Consider the following 27,621-nt stretch of genomic DNA (forward strand, 5'->3'; position numbering starts at 1 on the left):
TCCATATTTTGCAATGGGGCAAAAAATTAGGGACAGGGGAAGTATATACATACTCCGACATTAACACATTCCTTAAATCACAAATCATCAATCACTATAAGGGGTGTTTGGTATAAACATTGTAAATGATGAAACAGAAATGATTCAAATAAGTAGGGAAAAGGGTGATAATAAACGTTACGTTTACTAATGTTTAGTATCCTAGTGGAATGGAAACAATTTGAGTAAATTGTGAGTAAGGAATATATTTTGTTTCCACTAGATTGTCTAAGGTGACAAATTAAATAAAGGGATTTAGTTACCCTTAGAAAACGATATTTGTTACTTTTAATCCATAACAAACAACTAGAAATAGAAACACTTAATTGAATCCGTTTCCTACATCTAAAATTAATATACCAAACGCCTCCAAAATCCCTAATATATGTCGAGTCACCTCCTATATTATTTTTATAATCCATCAAGCAAGGACACATCACACATGCCCCCTCTTGCAATAAGGTGGGTTAGATGGAACCACTATCGCTGTTTAGACGGCCAAACCGTTTGAAAGCCCCAAATGAAAAACAAACTAGCTAGGAACAAGAACAAGTACTTAGTGTGAGACACCCAAGATCATTCCCAACGAGTTCATCATGATTGTTTTCATATATTACCAATATTAGTAGTTAATATAGTTGTTGAGAAAATTTGCAAATGTTTGTTTTTTCTTTTTTGTTTATTAAATGGCTTGGTTGAAAAGACCAACAAGAATATATGACTCAATGAGTCACCATAATCATTTAACTTTATAAGTACTAAGTAGGTCCTCCGTTCATTATATGTTTGGAAAAAGTCTAAAATCTTCACAATTTTATGTAACAATAATAAAATCAATATAGGAAAACAAGGAGTAGGTGAGAAGCATATCATTTTTTAAAATAGATTTTACTAATAAATAATTAAGGCTCTATTCTCTTTTACCGGCTCTTATTCCATGTTATTACTTATTTTTGGTGAATTAAAAATTAGACTAGATAAGATTTATATAATATACTAGTTTTGTACCCCGTGCGATGCCCGGGTTGTTTATGGACTTTTAAGATAATTTTTTTTTATAATTCAATTTGATTGAAAATAGAATTCTAAATTAACTTTTTTTGCCACAAAATCTATCTATATTTATCCAACGTAATACGACACTTGGCGAAAAGTTAAAACGCTAAATGATGATGTTGTCTTGTCGTGGCTTAATTATTAGTTTATTATTTGGTATTTTATCGAAAATAAAACTCTAAACAACAAACTTATTCTAAAATTCTATCCTAATTTGATTGAAAATGGAATTTTTAACTAACAGTCTATCTAAATCTATCCAAGGTGGCGCGACACGTACTGATTTTTATCTTATGAACACTATTTAAATCTATCCAACGTGGCGCGACACTTGGCGAAAAGTTAGAACGTCAAGTGTCGCTACCTCATGACCTGGCTAAAAGTTTAGCTTTATATTATATATATATATATATATATAGTTATAATCTAATTATTTTTTGAATAAAATTATAATTCAATTTGTACATATGAAATATTGGTACTTTATCAAAAATAAAACTCTAAATTAACAATTTTATCCTAAAATTCTATCCAAATTTGATTGAAAATAAAATTCTAAACTACTTTTTTATCCTACAAATTGAAATCTATATAACTCTATCCTACGTGGCACGACACTTGGCGAAAAGTTGAAACGCCAAGTGTCGTTGTCTCGTCGCCTGGCTAAAAGTTTAGCTTTACATATTAGTTATATGATTAGAAACCGTCAAACTAAAATACCTTTTATAGATAAAGTGAACATAGCATAAATATTATACTACCTCCGTTTCATGTTTTTTGCAACTTTGGACATTATTTGTGAGATATAAAATAATCCAAAGTTGCAAAAAACATGAAACGGAGGTAGTAATTAGAACTATGTAGGACTATAAGGGTACAAGGTCATTCTAAGCTAAGTTCAACACATATAACGAATCCAAGTTTTTGAAATGGATTTGCCCCTAGAAGAAAAACGGAAAGAACAACTGCTGCTAGGGAATATACAACAAGATAGGCATCAGAACTGAGGGACAAACGAATCAATAATCATACAATCAGACTACTTTTAATTTTACGCGTCTTGAGAATTGGATCTAATAAATTCATCATTAGTTCGTTTATCTTTTTAGACTCGTACTTGTATTGTATTTGTAATCAATAATGAACCTGTCATTACTTTTATTGTTGTGTTGATAATCATAAATTACTTGTACACTAGCAAAGTATCAAGGCCTTAAACCACTCTAAGGTCCGTAGTTTTTAAGGGGTTACAGGGAAAGAGATTAGGAACATTTTCTCACAAGACCGTGCCCTAATCTAACGAACCTCTAAGGCATTCTTGCATATGCAATGGTATCATTGATTTATTTGCATTTTTAATTTGCTCCAATGGATACACTACCTAAATACCTATTACCATTTGATATAGAATGCGGCCCTTGTTGCACTAGGCAAGGCCCAATAAAGATTCACCACTAGCTATATCGGCCGAAATCTTCAAAATTTCTCAAAAAGTATGGATATTAGCATTTAATTTAGGAATTTTTTGACTTTTTTTCACCTAGAAATAAAAATTGCTGAAATGTTTACCATGGTCCCTAAGACCCTCCAAGACTCCAATTGACTAGGTAGAACCATCCAATTTGCCTTTAAACGACCAATTTACCGATTTACAACTTGCATCGATTTCATTAACTCAAGCTTACCACGAACATTTATGACAACATATAATGATCATATATGCATCCAAACGGCATTATATGACCCCGAGATGTATCCCCTAAAATCTCAATGCTTTTCAACACCGGGCCCCGAAACATTTGAAATTTCTCAAAAAGCGTGGATATTAGCCTTCAATTTGGGATTTTTTTTACTTTTTTCGCCCGAATATAAAATTTGCCGAAATGTTTACCATCGTCCTAAATACCCTCTGGGAGTCCAATTGGGTGGGTGTAACCATCCAATTTGCCTTTAAACGACCAATTTACCGGTTTACAACTTACACCGATTTCATTAATTCAAGTCTACCACGAACATTTATGACAATAAATAATGATCATATATGGTTCCAAACGACATTATATGTCCCCGAAATTTATTTCTCGGAATTTCAAGTCTTTGGACACCGACCCCGAATACTCCAAAAATTCTCAAAAAGCGTAGATATAAATAGCCTTTAATTTTGACATTTTTCGCCCGAAAATAAAAATTTCCGAAATGTTTACCATGGTCTCTAATACCCTCCAAGAGTCCAATCGGGTGGGTGGAACCATCCAATTTGCCTTCAAACGGCCAATTTACCGGTTTACAACTTGCACCGATTTCATTAACTCAAGCCTACCAAAAACAATTATGACAACATATAATGATCATATATGGTTCCAAACGGCATTATATGACCCCGAGATGTATCCCCTATAATCTAAATGCTTTTCAAGACCAGGCCCCGAAACCTTCAAAATTTCTCAAAAAGCGTGGATACTAGCCTTCGATTATGGAATTTTTTTACGTTTCTTCGCCCGAAAAAAAAATTGCCTAAATGTTTACAATGGTCCCTAATATACCCTCTGGAAGTCCAATTGGGTGTGTGGAACCATCCTATTTGCCTTTAAACGTCCGATTTACCGATTTACAACTTGCACCGATTTCAGTAATTCAAGCGTACCACGAACATTTATGACAACATATAATGATCATATATGGTTCCAAGTGGCATTATATGACTCCGAGATGTATCTCCTAAAATCTCAAGCCTTTTCGACACTGGGCCCTAAAACCTCCAAAATTTCTTAAAAAGCGTGGATATTTGCCTTCAATTTTGGATTTTTTTGACTTTTTTTCGCCCAAAAATAAAAATTGCCGAAATGTTTACCATGGTCCCTAATATCCCCCGGGAGTCCAATTGGGTGTGTGGAACCATTCAATTTGCTTTTAAACTGCCAATTACCGGTTTACAACTTGCATCAATTTACCGGTTTACAACGGCCAATTTAATTAACTTGCATTGAACCCGACTTGAACCGAAATTGACCCAAACCAGTTTTCACCCATCAAAACCCGAATTTAACCCGACTTGTTACTAACCTGACCTGAATTCAACCCGACCCGTTCTTTACCTGACCCGAATTTAACCCAACCTGTTACAAACCCGACCCAAAATCAACCCAATTTGTTTTTGACCTGACCCAAATTCAACCCGACTTGTTATTGACCCGACCTGAATTTTTGCCATACCTATTACTTACCCAACCCAAATATTCAACCCAATCTGTTACTAACCCGACTCGAAATGAACACGACTTGTTATTGACCCGACCTAAATTGAACCCAAATTGTTCCTGACCCGATTTCAAATCACCTTAAATACAATTTAGACCACCTTATTATTGTTGATCAAAGCATTTTGTCTAGGGAGACGAACTCGGGCCAGCAAAAGAAAGGAGCATCATCCTCAAATTTAAGAGTTAAATATAGTATATATTTGTTGTATGGTCAAAGGAGAAAATTATCTTCCTGAATTATAGACTATATTTCCCTTGTATATTGTCATATATATTATAGTTAAAGGAAAAAATTAGCTTGATAAAAATGATAATTATCTATTTATAGTTAGTTGAACCCGAATGTGACCTGACTTGGAAATGACCTGACCTGCAAATTATTGACTTGAACATAATTTGACTTGAATCCGAGAATGACCCGACTTGGAAATGACCCAACTTCATTATAACCCGCAAATTATTGACTTGAACCGAACACGACTTGAACCCGAGAATGACCCGACTTTAAAATGACCTGACCTGATTTTAATCCGCAAATTATTGACTTGAACCGAACCCGACTCAAAACCGAGAATGACCCGACCTGATTCTAACCCGCAAATTATTGACTTGAACCGAACCCGACTCGACCCCGAGAATTACCGTAACCCGTGAAAACCTGAATTAAACCCGACCTATTTTTCACCCGACCCGAATGTAACCCGACCTAAACCCGACCCAAACTCAATAAGAAGTATGACCCGACTCAAGCATGACGCAACCCAAACCCGATTCGCATAGGTTGCGGAATTAATATGAATTGACCCGAGTTGACCCGATCCACTCTTACCCGACCCAAACCCGACCTGTTTACCCGAATTGACAGCTCTAGCTATATGCCCTATATCATCTACTTAAAACAAAATTTTTTTTAACTAGGCATTTTTTTGTTTTCTTCTACTTGCAATATTCTCTTTCTTTCACTCTTTTTTTTTTTTGAAAATTATGCTTTTCTTTTAGTTTGTATATATCTGAGAAATGTAATTAAAGTTGATTATGTTGATAATCTCATTATTGAAATGTTGCATGTTTTTATAAATAAGAACTGAGGATAGATTGAAGTATATTTTTCTGTAATTTGGACTGGACCTAAACATATAATATGTCTTCAATTTTAACAAATGTCATTTCAAGTTCTAAACAAATTTATCAAATAAAACATACCGAGTATATATTTGAATTTTTTGTGAAAAACTACCTTTTATATACAACTTTTTGTGAAAAACTACCTTTTAAAAAAAATGTTGTAAATGACTACCTCTTTTTTGAAAAATGTTGTAAATGACTACCACTTGCCGGAATCTCGCCGTTGACTCACTTTTCCGGTGTATCAATGGGAAAAGTCAAAACCACGAGTGTACCAATGGGATTTTCCCTTTTTTTATCATAAGTTTTGTTCATCCATAAACCTCAAATGTAATATATTACATTTCCCATCCTGCTATTTTTTAAATGCAAAAATGAACTCAAATATAATAAATCAATGCAAGAAGTCAAGATCTCCTTGTGAAAAAACGAGTTTACTATAGTGTACATAGACCAACTTAAATAAAGGCAAGTGTATCATATAGACATTCTCCTTAGTCTTTACAACCCTAATACTTCGTAGTATTTGCACGTGAAAAATAAAGGTCTAGGCTAAGTATGTTGTATAACACTTAGTAGACAAGTCAACCATGAAACCGTGTTGATACAATGCAAAAATACCTGAATCATAAAATGTTGACTTTATGACTTAACAAATAACAAATTACATACGTATGAAAAAGAAAAAAAAAAAAATAGAGTTTGACTTGGTTACACCATAATAATGGATCTTACTTAATACTTGGAAAGTTGAAAAACTTATACTAATTCTAATACGGAGTACTAGTATTAATTAGGTAATACGCCACTTTCTTAATATCTTTTACACTTTTCTTCATTTTTAGACTTAGTCTTATGTTTTGAGATTTTTAGATTTAGATTAGAATAGAGGTGCGTATCCTTAAAACATACAAATTGCCAAATTGCCTTGATCTATTGCATTTTGCACGTTAAGAAACTATACGTGTCTACATTTTTATGGAACTTGATTGGAGTACAAAAGATCATCTTATACTTTCTTTGATTCTTGTTATTTTAAGTTTTACATTTCGCTTGTCAATGCGCACAACTTTGATCATTTATAATGAACCTTAATTATATAGAGTATTAAAATTACTTTAAGAGTACTTTATATTAATACATCATTAGTGGTTGTAAATTTGTAACCAATATATATACAAGGGAATAACATTGAAGATAAAGATGTCACTAATTTGAGAGGAGCATAAGCGGGAATTGGTGAAGTGTACAAATAGGATTTAATGATCGGCGGTAGATTCGTTTACCAAGTTTACATGTTAACATGTTTCAATTATCTTCAAATACACTCTTGTTTACAAGAATCACAATTATTGTTATTGTTCTAAGCTCTTTCATGAAAATGTAAGGAAAAGATAAAAACTACTCCATTAGACATTTTACATTTTTACTAGTCAGACAATATTTTGTACATTTGATGTGTTTGGTAAATACTACTTCGTACATTTTTTTTGAGGGAAGTACATACCACTTCAAAACACAACAACATAAGAAAAATTCCAATTTATTTAATTTTGTTTATTCACTTTAGCCGAGGTTAGCAACAATGTACCGAATCGTGTTTTAGGGAAACACACACTCAAATTACAAAAAAGTAAAAAATCTCAAGGATTGGGCCAAAATGGCAGGCCTACAAATCAATACTTGGGTTTAAAATCACATAGTTTTCACTTCAACCAAATTTTAGGCCTAAAGTTGGGGCCCAGACCAAAAAACATGCTTGAACGTTCATCCAATACTTTTTCAGTTTTTCGAGATGATGAGCATGGTGGACTCTAGTCAAGTGCAGATTATATTGCTTTTTTTAGGTTATTTCATACAAATGCACCATGATATTGGTCCTTTTTTAGATAGTATTTTTTTTTTTTTTTTTTTTTTGGGTTTACAGTTTTGAGAGAAGACTAGTCTAATTTCTTGTATCTTTCCTTTATATATAAAAAATAAAAAAAATAAAAAAAAATAAAAAAATATTCGTAGTTCGATGTTCTATATCATTTTTATTGACATGAAAATGCAAATTAAGGATAGTAACATATTACTTTCGTTTCTTATTATTTACATCTAAGAATTATTTTATGTCTTACAAGTAATACCTCTTTGGTGCAAATAATAAAAAAAAACGGAGTTAACTAATAAAATTCGATTCCAAATCTCGGATACTTTATAACCATACCAAATTTACTAATGAACCTCATGAATATTCAACACCCCCCACTTTAAACCTTTTTTAAACAATCTCCACACGCTAGCTACTTTAATATGGACCCTAAAGTGCACATGCATAACCCCCTAAATTAGGCCCGTATCCTCCTTGACTACTTACTTTTTAAGTTAACAAAAGTCAAATTAAAGCAATTTGGTTGTTTTAACATCAAGAAACGACCATAACTCGTTTATAGCATCGAGAAACAACCTCTTATTTCATTTTATAACTTCCAATCACATTATTTTCAAACACATTTTTCATCCAATAACCCCAATTATAAAGTTCATAACAACCCTCAAATACCAAAGATATTCACATTTTTTTCCAATATGAAACCATCCATTATTACAAACAATGTTACACCAAAGCATAGTAATGGTAAAAGATTTATCATTTCTTGTTTCTTCATCATTTGTTTTCTTTGTACTTTAGCTTCAATCAATGAAATTAGATATGAGAGCTTGTTAAATCTAAGCAAATGTGCTTTCTCTAGAGCGCCTTCTCTTCTTTCTAACTCGTCGTCTTTGGACTCATTTCCTCTTTCTTTACGTACAATCAAGTCATCCCCTTCTTCGGATGATGAGATTCGAGTTCTTGTAGGGATTTTAACGTTACCGGATCAATATCACAAGCGACATTTCCTAAGGATGATCTACGGAACGCAATCGCCGGAGGGTGCTAGAGTAGATTTAAAGTTTGTATTTTGTAACTTAACAAAGGAAGATCAAAAAGTGCTTGTTGCCCTAGAGATTATGCGTTACAATGATATTATCATCCTTAATTGTTCGGAGAACATGAATAAGGGTAAGACTTACACTTATTTTTCAAGTCTCCCTAGTATATTTAATAACAATGAGGGTCCATACCCTCCGTACCATTACGTCTTAAAAGCCGACGACGACACGTATTTTAGGTTGGATAATTTGGTCAAGTCCTTAAGGCCTTTGCCTAGGGAGGACTTGTACTATGGATATGTTATCCCGTGTCCTAGTATGGACCCGTTTGTTAATTATATGTCCGGAATGGGTTATTTGGTATCGTGGGACATAGCGGAATGGATCAAGGATTCGGATATTCCGAAAGCCCATTTAGAGGGTCCGGAAGATAAAATATTTGGAGACTGGATGAGAAACGGGCACCGTGGTAAGAATCGATTTAATGCAAAATGGTCGATGTACAATTATCCTGAGCCTCGCACGGGGTGTACCCATGAACTATGGCCGGATACAATTGCTGTGCATCTTTTGAAGACACAAGAGAAGTGGATTAAGACATTGGAATATTTCAATGTTACCAAGAATCTTAAGCCATCTAAAATGTATCATATACCTTAAGATGTTTTTTATTTTTATTTTTTTTTAAACTATGATTTTGGTCATTCTTTTCATTTATTTCTGCCCATTTGTTGATGTAGCAGCCCTTTGAGTATATTTTGATAATTATACATAATTTTTATTACAATTTTGAGTTGCTAACTTATGTACTTCTATTTACAAAGCCCAATAATAAAATGAAGCAAGAATTCAATTTAATAGTCTTTCGAAATAATGAAGACGTATTTAATAATTTACCCATCCTACACATTGTACATCTTAGTGAAAGACTATTAAATTGAATTCTTATGTCTAAAATCTAATAGTTTTTTACCTAAAAATGAAAAATTGAATTGACTAAAATCTAATAGTTTTTTACAAAGCCCGATAATAAAATTGTACGTATTTAATAATGAAAAATTTAATAGTTTTTTTTACCTAAAATGAAAAATTGTCTAAAATCTTAGTGCCTAAATGATATATCCCGTGTACTAACATAGTAACATGATTAGTAGAATGCAATCATACTATCATAGCATGCGTTAAGTTTGCTCTTGATAAAGAATACATGTTTAGCTATAGTAATTGCAATGGACTGAAACTTAATATCGTTGAATCAAGATGAATACAAAATGAATAAAACATGAAATAAAATAATGAGCTTGCTTTAAGTTGTGACTTAAGAGGACTTTTGCGTTAGTGCTAACGTAACAAACTCAACGGCGGTGGTAAGGTGCCAAACCATATGGTGAGGGTGTATGCAGGCCTAAAACGTGACAACTTGCGGATTATAATGCCAATTTCACATGAATTGTTATGCTTAAGTTTTCTAACCTTCTAATACAAAGGTGAGGTTAATTGGGGTGGGTGGGCGAATGCATCCCAACTCTCCCTAAAATTTTCAATCCCATCCTTGTCTTGTAAAATTTCCAAATCTATCATCGCCTTATTATTCACAAAGGTCTACATACCCAATTCTTGTTACGTTTTAGGCCTGCATATACACAAGTATATGCACACAATGCGTTTATGAAACTCATATGCATAAGTAATCTTAACCTTAAAGACCAATGTATGCACAAGAAGTTCTTTGTATTAGCTATGTAGGGATAAGCTAGTGGTGTAAAAAACCGAGTCAAAAAAATAAAAAGAAAAAAATCAAAACCTGATTTCAACTTGTATAAACCCAATAGTTTAACAAAATTCAAATTTAAAATAGACTCGATTTGACGCAATGTCATTAAACTTGATCCGAACACCCAAATTAACACATCTAAATAAGCATCTTTATGAAAAATGTAGGCCTTAATACCATTAATGTCTTGGCCCAATCGGCCTAGCCTGACAAAATTTTGGTTGGAATCAGGCAAAAAAAATTGGCCTTTGTTAGAATTTTGGCAATATTTTTGCAAAAGCTATTTTGGCCTTACGCCAAAGTCCAATCCAGATTGGCCCAAATTTCTTGGGTTCGTTGGATAAAGTTCTTCAAATTTTGGGCTATGCCGAATTTTTATTAATCATGTTGTAATTGTAAATCAAACTTGAGTAACAAGTCTTAATCCTTATTTGAACAGATTTGTGTTGAAATCGATATTTACAAACTTATTTTACCCGAATGTATAGGAGTTGTAAGTTACACTTGATGACTAGAATTTGTTGCATAGATCAAAAAGTGACAAATCAATCTAAAGTCAGGGGACTAAACGTATTCAACATCCAAGAGTCACCGGAATGTAGATCTAAGGATAATAGAAAATTAGAAGAATACATGCTTCTAAGTTCTAATGTTCTTACTACACATTTTGACATCCGATATAATTCAAGCGATTTACCCATTTAGTGACTTTCAATACTCAATGAACAAATTTAATTCACCCGAATAAGTTTATATATATGAAATAAGTGAAAATATAGTAATAATTCTAATATTATATTATAATTTTAGTTTAGGTGACGATGGCCTCACTATTAGCTCCACGTCATTGATTCGATAATCAAATCTCATGGGACTCATTTAAGAGATTTTCAACTTAACTAATAACAAGATACTACCCACTAACTAGCTAGTTTTACTCAATTCCCAAGTCCCAAGAAAATAAGTGTTGGAGTCATATTAACACCTCCACGTAACGTTGCATGCATGCAAAATCAACCCCCCTCCTACACGTATACTTACAAACTGCCACCTTACACTTTGAAACCGCCACTTATCAACAACTAACTAATAACCATTTCTACCCACAAAACCCTAATAAAATAGTAAACAAAATCCAATTTTGCAACCTTCAACCAAAAAACCAAGCAAAAATAATATACCATAAATAACATGATAATAACAAAGAGCTCAACATCATGCGTTACATTTTCACTATTATTAATCGTTACACTTAATTACATCGCATTTGTTAGAGCTCAAAACTATAGTGATTCACATAATTATAATTATATCTACCAAGTTACGGAAGATAGGAATTTAGTAGGAGTTGAAGGTAAGTTTGTGAGTTTTATGCGTGAACATGGGAAGGAGTATAGTACAAGGGAAGAGTATGTCAAGCGGTTGGAGATTTTTTCGAAGAATTTGGTCCGGGCCGCGGAGCATCAGGCGTTGGACCCCTCGGCGGTCCATGGGGTTACGCCGTTTATGGACTTGTCTCCCGAGGAGTTTCAAACCGCGTTCATGGGCTTAAAGCCCAATTTTGATCGTCATAGTGGTTGGGGTGCCAATGGGGCCTCCGCTGATGCGGTGGCCCCTAGGTTGGATGTTCGTGGGTTACCTAAGAGTTTTGATTGGAGGGAAAAAGGGGCTGTTACTGATGTCAAGATGCAGGTATATGCATGCTTAAATTAAATTAATTTCTTTTGTTTATTAATGTGGATTTTTGGAAGAGATGAGTTCATGCTAAGGTACAATGTTTATATTAGTCCCAACTAATTATGTTTGTTAATACTTCATTTTATGGCTTTAGCATATTTATATACTACAGTACCCTAAGGAATTTTTTATGTCTCACAATTATTACCCCTTTTGTTGCAACTAAAACTTAACAAATGTACGCAGTTGGAATGCTTAGGCTAGTTACGATTTACATCATGTGTTAGTAAGGGATTTTTGATGTAGTGAATTTCAATCAGGGAACGTGTGGATCGTGTTGGGCTTTTAGCACAACTGGAGTTATCGAAGGAGCTAATTTTATCGCAACAGGCAAGCTTTTAAGTCTCAGTGAACAACAGCTTGTGGATTGTGATCATAAGGTAATAAGCTACACGATTAATTAACAACTTACGGAGTACATATAACATATTAAAGAGTAATTACAAATTGTCACTACTAATTATAAAGACCAGGATTAATTTCTGACTTGATAATGTGCTTCTTAATTATGTTGGCTAGTGTGACGCGAGCAAGAAAACCGAGTGTGACAGTGGGTGTCGTGGTGGTCTTATGACCAATGCCTATAACTATTTAATGGAGGCAGGAGGCCTTGAAGAGGAAAAATCTTACCCTTATAGTGGCAAGCAGGGCAAATGCCAATTTGATCCTCACAAGGTGGCCGTCAAAGTCGAAAATTTTAGCACCATCCCGGTTGATGAAGAACAGATCGCGGCTTATCTCGTTCATCATGGTCCTCTTGCAGGTATACCATCTTATTGAACATCGATCTTGGTATATGTGCATGCTTCTATTGAAGATGTTGTAGAGAATCATTAAATGCACAAGCATTTGTTACAAAAATATTCTTAGGGAACATAATTTTTTGTTGATGTGTTTTCAACGTAGCCTATGAACATCTCAAAACAATATACTACCTACGTTACAGCCTGTAACTTACAGGTTATGTGTAAAGATTTGACATAAAGCAGATAGGGAAAATGTCTAATCATTGCACATAATTAATTAGTCATGTTAAAATATATTTATGAATTTATAGGAACTCGTGTAAGTATGTACTTACATTACCACTATAAATAAAGTTGATATGATAGTTTGACTAGCAATGAGAATTTTTATTTTTTCATTGTGAGATCGATTGTGATATGATTTTTGTTGGTTGTCATGTATGTAGTTGGATTAAACGCTGTGTTCATGCAAACATACATTGGCGGAGTATCGTGTCCCTTGATATGTGGTAAGCGAATGCTAAACCATGGTGTTTTGCTAGTCGGTTATGGGGCAAAGGGCTACTCCATTCTGAGGTTCGGCTACAAACCTTACTGGATCATCAAAAACTCATGGGGCACAAAATGGGGTGAAGACGGATACTATAAATTGTGCAGGGGCCATGGTATGTGCGGGATGAATACAATGGTGTCCGCGGTTGTCACTGGAGCCTAGTATCAATATGTAACCATTTGTCGCTTTATTTTAGTAGCTTGAATGATCGAACCAAAAGTATTTAGCAAGCTAAGCATGGTTTAAGGTTGTCATAATTTAGTTCCACTAGATTAATTAAATTTCCTTTCACATAATGGTGCTAGTTGTACGTAACTTGTAATATAAGTGCAGTTCGTTTTTGCTGCATCGTTTTTTTATGTTTTTTTTGCATCTTTCTAGATGTTTGTTTAGTAAGTGAAGAATCTCAAAAACTTATTTGCTCGAGAATACTCTTAATTATATAATGTTGTTAAGCAAGCTTTAACGTTTTTCGAGCATATTTTTCAAGCTACTATTAATGCTTCATTGAACATGTTTGAAGGGGTTCCTTCTTAAAATGATCATCATCTATAACTAAGCATGTAAATCGATTAATAGCATTATGTATCACATTTTTATAAGCCATTTGACATTTCTTTTTAATTAAAAAGCAAAAACTATCCATACCTTCTCCCTACCCTAATTTCGAGTGAACACTTTTCTAAGGGCTTGTTCTCATACGATTATTTTCATTTTTGTTCAGTTCAGCTCTAATAAGTTTAGTTCAGTTTAGTTCTTGTTTTCCTTCTCTTATAAAATATTCATTTCAGTTTAGTTTAGTTCAGCTCATTTCAGTCAATGAGAATAGGCCCTTAGTTGTCAACCTACGTCACTAACTTCTTTCTTGCTAGCAAACTCGCTCTCTCAACCTTCCCTACCCAAACAACCACACGGGCACAACGTATGTCCCATCGCCCACCATACCACAACCACTTTCTCTCTAAGTTGCCTTGTCGCAAACTTGTAACCCTTTCTTAACAACAACCCAAAAAAAAACAAACCTCCAATACATCCCTTCTTTTCATAATGCTAGTTAAAATTAGAATATGAGATGCCCTTCGTTGTATATTATACTATATAGAGCCTTGCCGTTCTAATAGCCAAAACTTCAGCACCTCGATCTACTCTCTATCACCCCTCAAAGCCTTAGCTACTTCATATGATATGCGAAGGATTAGTAGATAAAATTTAACATGTAGTTAAAAATAAAGTGATCGGAAAAAATGTAGGATCATGGTGGTCGAAGATAGGAGAGAGGATGAGTGTATGACACCTAAAAAAAAAAACCTTTTTTTAAAACTTTGAATTATCAATGGATTAAAGAAAATGTAGACACACAAATTATTGTTAAACTTTATTTTATAAGAATCTCATAATATTTTCCCTAATTATTAAAATTTGATTATGGGTCTGAATATTAAAAATAATTGTTTTCAAGGAAGTAGCTTAATGAAAATCAATTTTGGCTCTATAAAATAAATTATGAGGTATTTTGTGAAGAAAAAAGGAAAAAAAAAAACCTACTCAAAAAACCAAATATGGATTAGGGTATATGTAAAGAGGACCAAGTGGGCAAGTGTATAGAACACGAGCTCCTCTTCCATTTAATACTTCGATAAACTAGGCTTTTATTGATGCGTTGTTTCCTTTGTTACAAATTGGTTATGATTATTCTCACTTGAATTCATGAGCTTAATATAATGTCACATAATTTAGGCATTGTCAAACACATTCAGATACAATATAGGAGTACAATTTATAAGGAGATCATTCATGGAATTTATGAAGATTTGACCATTTAAATAATTAAAAATTTGCTCTATATGCCAAATTACCAATCACTATTTGAACCCGCTCACAAATAATAACACCAGTGACCAGCTCGGATTTTGGACCGATTTCATCAGACTATTCTAATTCATATCTGAACCATAATCGGTCCAGCCTACGAATCTTGAATTTTAAAATTTTCAATCTTCGGTCCCGTCCGCTTTGGTCTAATCTTGGACCGGTGGAACAGCCCTAATTCCTCCTCCTTCGTTTACTTTACAGTACTTCCTCAACCTCCTTGAGCCTTTTCACGTTCACGCTGGTTTGCTGCAAGCCTCCTCTCTCTCTCCTCCATTGAAGCGGCTTCTAAGCTTTCTCTCCTCCATTGAAGCAGCTTCTCTTCTCAGGTAAAATATTTTCCCTTCTTTTTCTTTAATTAATCATCGAATTCAATTTCACAAATCTAGTATTAATCGTTAATTTTATAGTCACTAAACCCAATTTAGGGTTCATATTCTGAAGTTGTGAAATTACACCATTTCTCACCCTGTTTTAGCTTTTGATTTTAAGCTAATTTTTGTGCTTTCGTTTGATTAATCGTAGTTTCAGCAGGAAGAGAGATGGGTCCAGCTCCATTTACTGATATTGGCAAGAAAGCCAGAGGTAATTTGGAATTAGGTTTTTTGTAATTGTGATTGATTTTGTGATATTTTGGTTGATTAATTTGATTTTATACCATTTTATACTATGATGATGTGATTGTGATTGTGATTGCCTTTTTGTCATTTTATTAGATTGGAAGTGTTAATTTTGTATGCAAATTTCAACTACTTTGTATTTAGGATGATACCTTAATTGCTTTGTATCTATAATGATACCTTAGACATAATGAGTTTGGTGCGTAATGTATTTGTGTTTTTCGGGCTTTCTTGGTGAGGAGATGAATTCGGATAGAGCAAGTCTTGGGTGAGACGGCTTACCAATAATTCATTTTGAGGCATTACATGTTGCGCAATAGCTTATCGTGAGATCTTTCCAAACAAAATGTTGCGTAATTTGAATTTTTGTTACCTTGTCTGCTTTGAGATTCGTTAGGCAAATGTGCTTGAAGCAAAATATTAGTTATGGAAAGTAGAAGTTTGATAATGAATTGTAAATGACTATGGCCTTGGGAAACAATAGTAACTATGGTCGTACTGTATGACTGATTTCATAAACCTGTATTTCAGAATAAGAAATGAATTTGGTTATAAGATTTTGAGATGAGAATTCTTAGTATCGAAGTTGTGAATTTCACCTATGTGAATATAACTTAAGTAGTTTATCATGAAAAGTCTGGAAATTAAGCAACCATCTTCACGAGCAATCATACATATATTAATCCCTTCATTACCCAAATGCTGGAATTTATGTATTGATCATTTGTGTGTGTGTGTGTGTGTGTGTTCCCCACTGAACCTAAGTCTATTTCTATTCTGTAAATAAACTTGAAAATTTTCAATTCTATGAATGAATTATTAGCTATCATGAAACTAGTTGGCAAGAATTCCAATTTTATTATTGTTTGTGGTGTTATTGGAATCATTTTGGGCTTTAACACATGAAAAAATGAACTAATGTTTAAAGTTAAGCCACTACAGCACTACCCTGCAAACTAGTATGTTAGATAAGTCATTTTGCACCTTGAGCCCTTAATTGAAAAAATTGAAATGAAAAATAAAAAGGTGAAGGTTGAAGCTTTATTTCTTTCAGCTCTTCCTCTTGGATGGACCCTAGGGGTGATCGTTCTGGAATAATTTTAGAATAACAAATTACAATGAACTTTTTATTTGTTAATTTCTCTAGGATGCATTTTGTATAATGTTTCATCTCTAAAACTTATTCTAGCTCCAATATTGAACTGTTGTGAAGTATTATATCTGACATTCTGCTGGATCCTCTTCATAGATTGCCTTTTTCTTCATATTGTCTTGGTTCTCTTGGAGATGGTTGTTAGTAGGCATGCTCGGAGTTGGAATAGCCCTTTTGTTATGAGATAAATTATGTCTGTTTGGCATGTAGACTTGTATTATTAGATCATAGGGGGCATACCTTTGGTGTGGTCATGATACTTTCTGGAAGGGCATAGTCGAAAGTCGAAACTAGTTTTGGACACTTCAATGCGTATACTGTGTGGTTTATTGGTATGCCTGGGTGACCCGTGAGTAGGGCTGGCAAACGGATCAGGTCGGGTCGGATTCGTGTTCGGGTCAATTCAATTTCAAGTCGAATACCCCTGACCTGAACCTGACCCATTTAACTTTTCGGGTTCAGGTCAACCCGAATCTGACCTGATTTTTTTGGATATTTTTTTTTCGATTTTGAATTTACTTTAAATTTCAGATCTAATACTTTCCATTTCAATTTTAAATATTAACGTCTTAATTTTATAAAGAAAATCAATGATAAATAATCAAATTGATACCATCAACAAATTAAAAGTGTAGATCATAAACATATAACAGCTGCCCTTCTAGAAAGAGTCTTGGATAATAAAATACCAAATTAAATTACATTAGATAAGATCTAAAACTAAAAAAACATAAACGTTTCTCCCATTTCAATGATTTGCGGAAATATCATCTAGATATTGTTCCATGACGATGAGGTTGATGCCTACAGCCTGCTGTTGTTAGATCAATCGAGCGGTAGAAAGCATAGAAAGAAAAGAAAAACGCCGAAGGAGGCTAATAAAGCATAGAAATCGTGATGTGATGGTGGTGGAAAAACGCTGAGGGATTAACACAACCTTGGATTGATGAAGGAGAGGTTGAGATAACGCAAGGAAGTGTAGATTGATGAAAAGAATTCCAAGGATTAAATAGAAATTAAGGGTTTCAAAAAAGGTTGCAGAAGATTTTAGGGAATGAAGAGAGAAAATTTAAGAGAGAGAATGGAGGAGAACAAGAACGGCTGAGTGAAAGTGAGAAAGAATTGAGGAGTTTAGGGTTTTTGATGTTATTAGGTGGGCTCATTTTGAATTTGGGCTGGGATGATGATCTATATAGGCTTTTTTTTTTTGGGGGGGGGTTATGTGAGTCAATTTCGGGTTGGGATTTTCAACCTTAACCTAACCCATTTAAATTTCAGGTCGGGTTCGTGTCAACCCATTTAAGTTTTCGGGTCGAAAACCTCAACCCTAACCCGCTATTTTCAGGTCGAGTTCGTGTCGTGTTTTCGGGTCGGGTCAATTTTTGCCAGCCCTACCTGTGAGTTGCTTAGCAATGAGCCAATGAGTCCTTTCCTTGTTTTTTGTATGACAAGGCAATATATGATAACTACTAGACCCAGAAGTTTCTAAATTTTTTTTAAAAAAATTTTAGACGAGAATAGAGAGGAAAAGATGGATTATTGGAGTCTTACCATACCTGCTAAGAGCATATGGTAGACTGGTAGTTCACAGTATGTTTCTTGTGACATCATTATATACCTCAGAAACTTAATATTTTGCCCTGTGTAAATATTGGTGTTAAATGATATTGATAGCGTGCTGGAAATTTTGGTCATCCCTTATCAGTGATTTGGATGCTAATTGAAGAAAGATATTGAACATTAAAATTTTTTATTTTATTTTTATTTTCCAATCTATCAATTTCTGAAGTTCCCTTTATTTATTTATTTATTTGTTGATAATATGGTGATTTTTCACTTGCAGATGTCTTAACCAAAGATTACAACTTCGATCACAAGTTCACCTTGTCAGTGCCTAGTATCACTGGAATGGTATGGATGGTTTCTATCTTAAATCAGTCTCCTATTATCCAAATGAAGTTCACCATGACTTCACAGTTTATATTCCAGCTCTACTGAAGAAGAAATGTGGGTTGTGATATTGTTAATGACCTTTTTCTCCATGAATGTCATTTACCCTTTTTTTTTATGGTTGTTTTAATCATGCTACATATATAGCTGGGCCTGATTGCCTGAATGATTAGTATCTATGCTCCAACTTGATCAATGGATTTTATTCATTACTTCATTAGTCACAACACAAGATGGCCTGGTATTGATTATCTTTCGTTGGATTCCACAAGTTGCAATAAGTGATTAAGTGGCGCTTACAGCCTTTTTCTTCAAAACTATACCATGTTACTTCTATGTTTCTATACAAATTATTATCCATGAGAATCATATTATCCAAATCATTTTGTTAATGGAACATATTGCATGCAACATCTTTCATGAGATTTCTGGTGCACTTTTTATCAGTGTCTCTTTACTCACATTGATCTAATTTATTATTGAATAATACTTGTTAATTCCTCAAGTATTCTAAAATTTTGATTCTTTGTAATCAGGGATTGACAGCCACAGGTGTCAAGAAGGACCAAATCTTTATTGGTGATATAAGTACACAGTATAGGAGTGGAAACATTACAGTTGATGTGAAAGTTGATACTTATTCTTATGTAAGTATATGTTATCAAGTTTTCCTTTTTCATTGTTTGTCTTGACCCCTTGTCTATGTTCATTTATGTGCATGTGAATCTCTCCTTTGTCCCATATGTTTGGCATAACTAAGAGGACCAGAGTAGGATGTTGCTGATGCACTGTATATGATCCACACTGATAATTTTAACTCTTCTTTGTTCTGTAGGTTGCCACAAAAATAACTTATGATGAAGCTTTACCAGGCATTAAAACAGCTCTTAGCTTTAACATTCCTGATCAGAAATCTGGCAAGGTATGCAATTTTTTTTCCTTCTAGCTTGTTTGTATGTCCTCGTTTATTTTATATACCCATGGATTTGAAATTTAAGTGTAAAGAAGGGAATTTAGGAGTTCGAGGGTATTGAAAAGACGGTTGTCTTAATGCAGACTGTGCATGTACATATTGTATGTAGAGCTGTCAATTCGGGTAAACGGGTCGGATTTTAGTCGGGTTAGTATGAGTCGGGTCATCTCGGGTCGGGTCAATACGGGTTAATGTCATAACATATGCGGGTTGGGTCATGCTTGAGTCGGGTCACGTCGGGTCATACATCTTATCGGGTTTGGGTCGGGTTTAGGTCGGGTTAGTAAAAGGTCGGGTTACATTCGGGTCGGGTGAAAAATAGGTTGGATTAAATTCGGGTCTTTACGGGTTAAACGAGTTAGGGTCGTTCTCGGGTTCGAGTCGGGTTCGGTTCAAGTCAATTATTTACGGCCTATAATCAGGTCGGGTCATTCTCGGGTTCAAGTCGGGTTCGGTTCAAGTCAATAATTTGCGGATTATAATCAAGTCGGGTCATCTACAAGCCCGTTCATTCTCGGGTTTGAGTCGGGTTCGGTTCAAATCAATAATTTGCGGAAAACATGTTTCGTCCCTGAAATTCGTCCCTAAAAACATGTTGTAAAACTAACCTCTTAAAATTCAAAGTGAAATATTGAAGGAATAGCGTTAGGATTCAATTTCTGTTCCAATACCAACATGAGATAACGACCTATACATATTGATTCAATAACAAGTCGAGTTGAATTTAGGTCGGGTCAATAACAAGTCGGGTTGATTCGGGTCGGGTTTGTAGCAGGTCGGGTTGAAATTCGAGTCGGGTTTGTAGCAGGTTGGGTTAAATTCGGGTCGGGTTAGGAACAGGTCGGGTTGAATTCGGGTCGGGTTAGGAACAGGTCGGGTTGAACGAGTTTGGGTCAGTTTCGGTTCAGGTCGGGTTCGGTGCAGGTCAATAATTTACGGGTTACATTCGGGTCGGGTCGTCTCTAGGTCGGTTAATGTTCGGGTTCGGGTCTCGAATACTCGGGTCAACTCGGGTCTAGGGTTGGTTTCAGGTCGGGTTCGGGTCACCATTTTTTTCGGGTTCAGATGGGTCGGTTAATAGGTCGGGTTAGGGTCGGTATTTCGGGTCGGGTCAGCTTTTGACAGCTCTAGTTGTATGCAAATTGTTCTTGCTGAATTTAAGGTATATGCGCTTTAAAATTCCCACATTAGAATCTAATATAAGGGCAAACAGAATAGACAAAAGAGCCAAAAAAGAATCAGTGACAGAGATAGAGGGCCTGAAGTACTGATGATAAGAATACACACACACATAGCAAACATGCTCACTCCTTCCATCCTTATTTAAAAAATGCTACTGTTTGGGGTTTCACTCCTGTTCTCTCCTACCAGTCATTGGTCCATGGTCCCTTGCTGACTGTTGGTCATCCTCTCATCCATAGGCCTGTATCCAGTCTAGCCACTCCTTAACTTGGTCATGTGAGGATGCTTATACTTGACCCAACTTCTGCTCTGGCCAAGGATTCTATAGCCAGCTTAAGGTGCCAGGGTCTCCTTTCTCACCTTAAATTGTTGGCATTACAAGAAGTGGATCCTGTGACCATTATTTTGTCTGGCATGTATGCTCAGCTCTAGTGTTGATGGTTGTTCCTATTAAGGGTAACATGACAGCTCTAATTTCTGTATCTTGTCTGAATTGTTATATAATAATAGCATCAATGTATGGGATTATTCAGGATTGTAAAGTCTGGAGGCCTGTAATAGTTAACATGTCTGGTATGTATGTGAAATTCTAGTGTTAATGGGTGTTCCTATTGAGGGCCATATTTCAGCTCTAATTTCTGTATCTTGTCTGAATTATTATATACTAATAGCATCAACGTATGGGATTATTCAGGATTGTTGAATCTAGAGGCCTGTAATAGTTAACATTGAGCACTCGTTATCCAGCCCATATCTGCAAGTGCTAGAAATAAGTTTCAGATATTTACAATAATTGAGATCTGTTAAAAAAAAAAAAAAAAAGTAAAGTAAAAAGAGTAGGGAATTTATGTATTGAATGCTTCGATTTTATAGATTTCTTTTGATTTATACCTGATGTTTATTTGTATCGATACAGTTAGATGTGCACTACCGGAATTATCATGCTGCAGTGAACTCTAGTGTTAGCTTGAATCCTTCCCCTACATTGGACGTCAATGCTGCCATCGGCAATGAGGACACCAGCTTGGGTGGGGAAATGGCATTTGATACTGCATCTGGTTCATTCACCAAATACAATGCTGGGATTACCCTCAACAGACCAGATTTTTCTGCAGCCCTTTTACTGTATGTATAATGCCATTCCTAGTTTTATTTATTGGAGAGGTTTATTTGCCGCCTTGATGATTTGCTATTTAACTGAGTTTAACCTTCTATATGCTGATGCTTTAAATTGATGTTCTATTTTATTTGAAGTTCCTGCTTAAGATGAGGGCTAAAATCAATTAACTTGCTCTATGTGATATGTTTCTCTTCCTTTCTTTGGGACTGGTAAATTAGTGATTTGTAGTTGGAATTGGCAGGAAATTTTATGTTATCTCCGAAAACTTGCAGTCTTCTTGCCAAATCATTTTGTGTAAGAGATTAATCTACATACACCTCAGTCACCACATCGACTGCACCAATCTCTATGCAGCACCTACCACTGTTTGAGATATCAATTGCTGATCTTTGAAAACTCATCGGGTATAGATGGAGTTGCATCAACTTAAAATAGTAATTTGAGTATGTTAGCAGGTGTTGCCAAAGATATCAGTTACTTGTCTGGTCATCTAATGTAATAATAATGGAGGTTTAGCCATGCGGATTGATTAATAGAAAATTATTTTAGAAGGTTATTAACTGTTTGAGTTGAGGACTAAATGAAGGAGCTACTAGGGTAACATGGACAGCAGATTAATTAGGAAAGGGACCTGCCACTGATGTGCATGCTAAGCGCAAATCAGAAGTTGGGAGTTAAGAAGAAACTTGTTTGTTGTTTTCTGGACATTTTATTGTTGCCCCTAGACCCAAGTATTCTCCTCTTTCTTCTGTCACACATAACCCTTTTACCACGGAGGTGGAATCGTAGAGATGAAAAGAAGCTTGTGTTGGTAAGCAGTGGCTCATCTTGAATGCCAGTCTTAATATGCTAAGACTACATTGTTTATGGTACACGTACTAGGTTTGATGTATCAATCTTAATCTCGTATGCATATCTAAGGATCTCTTGAAATTCAAGGCTGCAAATTTGGTGAACCTTCAAGTCCTTGATTGACAATATATTTTTCCCTCTCTGGCCATTTAATTTTTTCTTTTAACATCAATAAACGTTTGTTTATTAGGTTGTCTGGCCTTAGTTTTCTTTAACATCCTTGTTCCTAAAATGCAGGATGGATAAAGGACAGACTCTTAAGGCTTCGTATTATCACACTGTGAATCCTTCAACAGCTGTCGCAGCCGAAATGATTCATAGATTTTCTAGTTATGAGAATGGGTTTACAATTGGTAGCTCACATGTAGTTGATCCTACTACATTGCTGAAAACTCGTTTCTCTGACAACGGAAGGGTCGGAATGTTATGTCAGCGTGAATGGAGGCCGAAGTCCCTGGTAACTTTTTCAGCTGAGTATGACACAAAGGCTCATTCAGCCTCTAAATTTGGCGTTTCCTTGGCTCTGAAACCTTGAGATACTACCATTGTGCAACTTTTGGTAATACTGATATTTTCAGATTATACTATTTTTATGACCCCAAATGGGTGTTGTTTACCCAAATGTCAAAAACTGGACTGAGATGTATTCATGAGTAGAACATTCTAGAGCATTGATGGGTTTTAGACCCAGTTTTGGATAGTTTGAAGATGCTACTACAAAAGTTCAGCATCGCATAGCTTTATTTTACCATAGATTTTATGCTGATTGATAATGAATCTCGTCTTGAGAGAGATTTTCTGTCAATTCTTCTTTTGAAACCGTAATCATGTTCAAAATTTTTACAATAATTTCTGTAATACTCAAAAATAAATGTAGCTCTGCATTTAGAGTTTAGTTATGCATGATCTTAATAGTGTTATCAGTACGATCTTTTCTAAGGGAAGACAGTTTCAGTTTTCTTTCCGATTATTGCATGGAAGATTTGTAGGGATTAAATTATACGGGAAAGGAAATGGTGGATCTGTTTATCTCTCCCTTTTGATAAACCAAGTCCCTCCATTGTTGGAGCGATTTGGAAGGAAAAGGAAACATTGTTCTTTCATGCCCTTCCAAAAATGAACAGTACAAGGCTTGACTGAGAAATGATTTTGACTAGAGCTGTCAATTTAGATAAACGGGTCGGGTTTGGGTCTGGTAAGAGTGGCTCAGGTCAATTCGGATTAATTCCATAACCTATGCGGGTCGGGTTTGGGTTGGGTCATGCTTGAATCGGGTCACGTCGAGTCATACTTCTTATCGGGTTTGGGTCAGGTTTAGGTCAGGTTAATAATAGGTTGGGTTACATTCGGGTCGAGTGAACAATAGGTCGAGTTTAATTCAGGTTTTCACGGGTTAAAATGGGTTAGGGTAAAACTCGGGTTCGGTTCAAGTCAATAATTTGCGGGTTAGAATAAGGTCGGGTCATTCTCGGGTTTGAGTCGGGTTCGGTTCAAGTCAATAGTTTGCGGGTTATAATTATGTCGGGTCATTTTCAAGTCGGGTCATTCTCGAGTTTAAGTCAAGTTAGGTTCAAGTCAATAAATTGCGGGTTATAATCAGGTTGAGTCATTTTCAAGTTGGGTCATTCTCGGTTCAAGTTGCGTTATGTTCAAGTCAATAATTTGCAGGTTACAATCAGGTCGGGTCATTTCCAAGTCAGGTCATATTCGGGTTCAACTAATTATAAATAGATAATTATCATTTTTATCAAGCTAATTATTTCCTTTGACTATAATATACTTCCTCCGTTTATAATTAGTTGACGCGTTTGATTTAGACACATATATTAAAGAGAGGGGAGAGAGTGAGAGAGAATGAAAAAACAAGTGGGGTAGCTTCTTAATGCAAGGTAAAAAAATTTACCTTAAAAGGAAACATGTCAACTAAAAAAAAAAAAAAAAACTTCCTAAAAAGGAATACTTGTCAACTAAAAAGAAACGGAGGTAGTATATGACAATATACTAGGGAACTATAGTCTATAATTTAGGAAGATGATTAACTCCTTTGACCATACAACAAATATATATTATATTTAACTTTTAAATTTGAGGATGATGCTCCTTACTTTTATTGGCATGGACCGACTTGGTCTCTTTAGAAAAAATGCTTTGATCAATAATAATAAGGTGGTCTAAATTGCAATTAAGGTGATTTGAAATCAGACAGGAACAATTTGGGTTGAATTTAGGTCAGGTGAACAATAACAAGTCGTGTTAATTTCAAGTCGGGTTAGTAACATATCGGGTTGAATTTTTGGGTCGGGTAAGTAATTGGTCTGGTAAAATTCGGTCAGGTCAATGTCAAGTTGGGTTGAATTTGGGTCAGGTAAATAAAAAGTCGGGTTGATTTAGGGTCGTGTTTGTAACAGGTTGGGTTAGAACATGTCGGGTTGAATTCAGGTCAGGTTAGTAACAGTTCGGGTGAAATTCGGGTTTTGACAAGTTAAAACAGGTTTGTGTAAATTTCGGTTCAAGTCTGGTTCGTTGCAAGTTAATTTAATTGGCTGTTGTAAACCAGTAAATCGGTGCAACTTGTAAACCGGTGAATTGGCCGCTTAAAAGCAAATTGGATGGTTCCACACACCCAATTGGACTTCCAAAGGGTACTAAGGACCATGGTAAATATTTCGGCAATTTTTATTTCCGGGGGAAAAAAGGGTTAAAAAATTCCAAAATTGAAGACTAATATCAACGTTTTTTGAGAAATTTTTGAGGTTTCGGGGTCCGGTATCGAAAATTCTTAAAATTCTATAGGATATGTCTCGGGGTCATATAATGCCGTTTGGAACCATATATGATCATTATTTGTTGTCATAAATATTCGTGGTAGGCTTGAATTAATGAAATCGGTGCAAGTTGTAAACCGGTAAATAGGATGGTTCCACCCACCCAATTTCACTCCCAGAGGGTATTAGGGACAATGGTAAACATTTCGGCAATTTTCATTTCCGAGCGAAAAAAAAGTAAAAAAAATTCCAAAATTGAAGGCTAATATCAACGTTTAATGAAAATTTTTGGAGATTTTAGGGCCAGTGGAGAAAAGACTTTATATTTAAGGGGATATATCTCGGGTCATATAATGCCGTTTGGAACCATATATGATTATTATATGTTGTCATAATTGTTTGTAGTATGATTGAGTTAATGAAATTCGTGCAAGTTATAAACCGGTAATTTGACCGTTTAAAGGCAAATTAAATGGTTCCACCAACCCAATTGCACTCCCGGAGGGTATTAGGGACAATGGTAATATTTCGGCAATATTTATTTCCAGGCGAAAAAAAGTCAAAAAATCGAAAATTGAAGACTAATATCCACGGTTTTTGAGAAATTTTAGAGATTTCGGGGTACGGTGTCGAAAAGTCTTGAAATTCTAGGGGATACATCTCGGGGATATATAATGCCGTTTGGAACCATATATGATCATTATTTGTTGTCATTAATGTTCGTGGTAGCCTTAAGTTAATGAAATCAGGGCAAGTTGTAAACCAGTAAATTGGCCGTTTAAAGGCAAATTAGACAGTTCCACCCACCCAATGGGACTCAAGGAGAGTATTAGAGAACATGGTGAACATTTCAGCAATTTTTATTTCCGGGAAAAAAAAAGTAAAAAATTTCAAAATTGAAGACTAATATCAACGCTTTTGAAAATTTTCGAGGTTTCGAGGCCCGGTGTCGCAAAGTCTTGAACTTCTATGGGATACATCTCGGGGTCATATAATGCCATTTGGAACCATATATGATCATTATTTGTTGTCATAAATGTTCGTGGTAGGCTTGAATTAATGAAATCGGTGCAAGTTGTAAACTGGTAAATTGGTCGTTTAAAGGCAAATTGGATGGTTCCACCCACCCAATTGGACCCCCGGAGGGTGTTAGGGACAATAGTAAACATTTCGGAAATTTTTATTTTCGAGCAAAAAAAAAGTCAAAAAATCCAAAATTGAAGGCTAATATCCACGTTTTTTTAAAAATTTGGAGGTTTCGGGGCCAGTTTAAAAAAGTCTTGAAATTTTTGGGGATACATCCCGGGGTCATATAACGCCGTTTGGAACCATATATGATTGTTATATGTTGTCATAAATGTTTGTAGTATGTTTGAGTTAATGAAATCCGTGCAAGTTGTAAACCGGTAAATTAGTCGTTTAAAGGATAATTGGATGGTTCCACCAACCAAATTGGAGTCCCGGAGTGTATTAGGGACCATGGTAAACATTTCGGCAAATTTTATTTCCGTGCGAAAAAAAAAAGTCAAAAAATTCCAAAATTGAAGGCTAATATCAATGCTTTTTAACAAATTTTGGAGGTTTCGGGGTCCGGTGTTAGAAAGTCTTGAAATACTATGGGATGCATCTCGGGGTCATATAATGCCGTTTTGAACCATATATGATCATTATTTTTTTTCATAAATGTTTGTGGTAGGCTTGAGTTAATGAAATCGGTGCAAGTTGTAAACCGATACATTTGTCGTTTAAAGGCAAACTGAACGGTTCCACCCACCCAATGGGACTCAAGGACAATATTAGGGAACATGGTGAACAGTTCGGCAATTTTTATTTCCGAGCAAAAAAAATTAAAAAAAAAAATCAAAATTAAAGGCTAATATCCACGCTTTTTGAAAATTTTTGAGGTTTCGGGGCCCGGTGTCAAAAAG

General features: G+C 35.0%; 3 protein-coding genes across 5 annotated transcripts; all 3 read left to right on the plus strand.

The window, feature by feature from the left end:
* The first annotated feature begins 7,971 nt into the window (after positions 1–7,971).
* On the plus strand, positions 7,972–9,149 carry LOC145634162 (beta-1,3-galactosyltransferase pvg3-like). The gene has a single exon (XM_081685571.1). The coding sequence runs from the start codon at positions 8,055–8,057 to the stop codon at positions 9,057–9,059; it is 1,005 nt and encodes a 334-aa protein (XP_081541697.1). The 5' UTR covers positions 7,972–8,054; the 3' UTR covers positions 9,060–9,149.
* A 2,165-nt stretch (positions 9,150–11,314) lies between these two features.
* Positions 11,315–13,416, plus strand: LOC145634163 (putative cysteine protease RD19D). The gene is made up of 4 exons (XM_081685572.1): positions 11,315–11,865; positions 12,171–12,290; positions 12,430–12,673; positions 13,103–13,416. The coding sequence occupies exons 1-4, from the start codon at positions 11,365–11,367 to the stop codon at positions 13,369–13,371; spliced, it is 1,134 nt and encodes a 377-aa protein (XP_081541698.1). The 5' UTR covers positions 11,315–11,364; the 3' UTR covers positions 13,372–13,416.
* Positions 13,417–15,222: 1,806 nt separating this feature from the next.
* On the plus strand, positions 15,223–23,733 carry LOC145634164 (mitochondrial outer membrane protein porin 4-like). 3 transcript variants are annotated; one of them, XM_081685575.1, is made up of 7 exons: positions 15,223–15,407; positions 15,610–15,663; positions 18,695–18,762; positions 19,338–19,448; positions 19,637–19,723; positions 21,873–22,081; positions 23,166–23,733. In XM_081685575.1, the coding sequence occupies exons 2-7, from the start codon at positions 15,621–15,623 to the stop codon at positions 23,461–23,463; spliced, it is 816 nt and encodes a 271-aa protein (XP_081541701.1). In that variant the 5' UTR covers positions 15,223–15,407; positions 15,610–15,620; the 3' UTR covers positions 23,464–23,733. The 3 variants fall into 3 exon arrangements, with proteins under 3 accessions (XP_081541701.1, XP_081541702.1, XP_081541699.1); XM_081685576.1 differs by having other exon boundaries at positions 15,613–15,663; XM_081685573.1 differs by having other exon boundaries at positions 15,224–15,407; positions 15,604–15,663.
* Positions 23,734–27,621: the final 3,888 nt, after the last annotated feature.

The sequence above is a fragment of the Chenopodium album genome, chromosome 6, assembly GCF_948465745.1.
Source record: "Chenopodium album chromosome 6, dcCheAlbu1.1, whole genome shotgun sequence".
NCBI lineage: Eukaryota > Viridiplantae > Streptophyta > Magnoliopsida > Caryophyllales > Amaranthaceae > Chenopodium > Chenopodium album.

Excerpts from the sequence above, each read along its gene's own strand:
- LOC145634163 (XM_081685572.1), top strand. The coding sequence starts at position 11,365 with ATGATAATAACAAAGAGCTCAACATCATGCGTTACATTTTCACTATTA. Across the intron at positions 11,866-12,170 it reads TTACTGATGTCAAGATGCAG|GGAACGTGTGGATCGTGTTG; the intron begins GTATATGCATGC and ends AATTTCAATCAG. Across the intron at positions 12,291-12,429 it reads TTGTGGATTGTGATCATAAG|TGTGACGCGAGCAAGAAAAC; the intron begins GTAATAAGCTAC and ends TATGTTGGCTAG.
- LOC145634164 (XM_081685575.1), top strand. The coding sequence starts at position 15,621 with ATGGGTCCAGCTCCATTTACTGATATTGGCAAGAAAGCCAGAG. Across the intron at positions 15,664-18,694 it reads TATTGGCAAGAAAGCCAGAG|ATGTCTTAACCAAAGATTAC; the intron begins GTAATTTGGAAT and ends TTTCACTTGCAG. Across the intron at positions 19,449-19,636 it reads AAGTTGATACTTATTCTTAT|GTTGCCACAAAAATAACTTA; the intron begins GTAAGTATATGT and ends TTTGTTCTGTAG.
- LOC145634162 (XM_081685571.1), top strand. The coding sequence starts at position 8,055 with ATGAAACCATCCATTATTACAAACAATGTTACACCAAAGCATAGTAAT.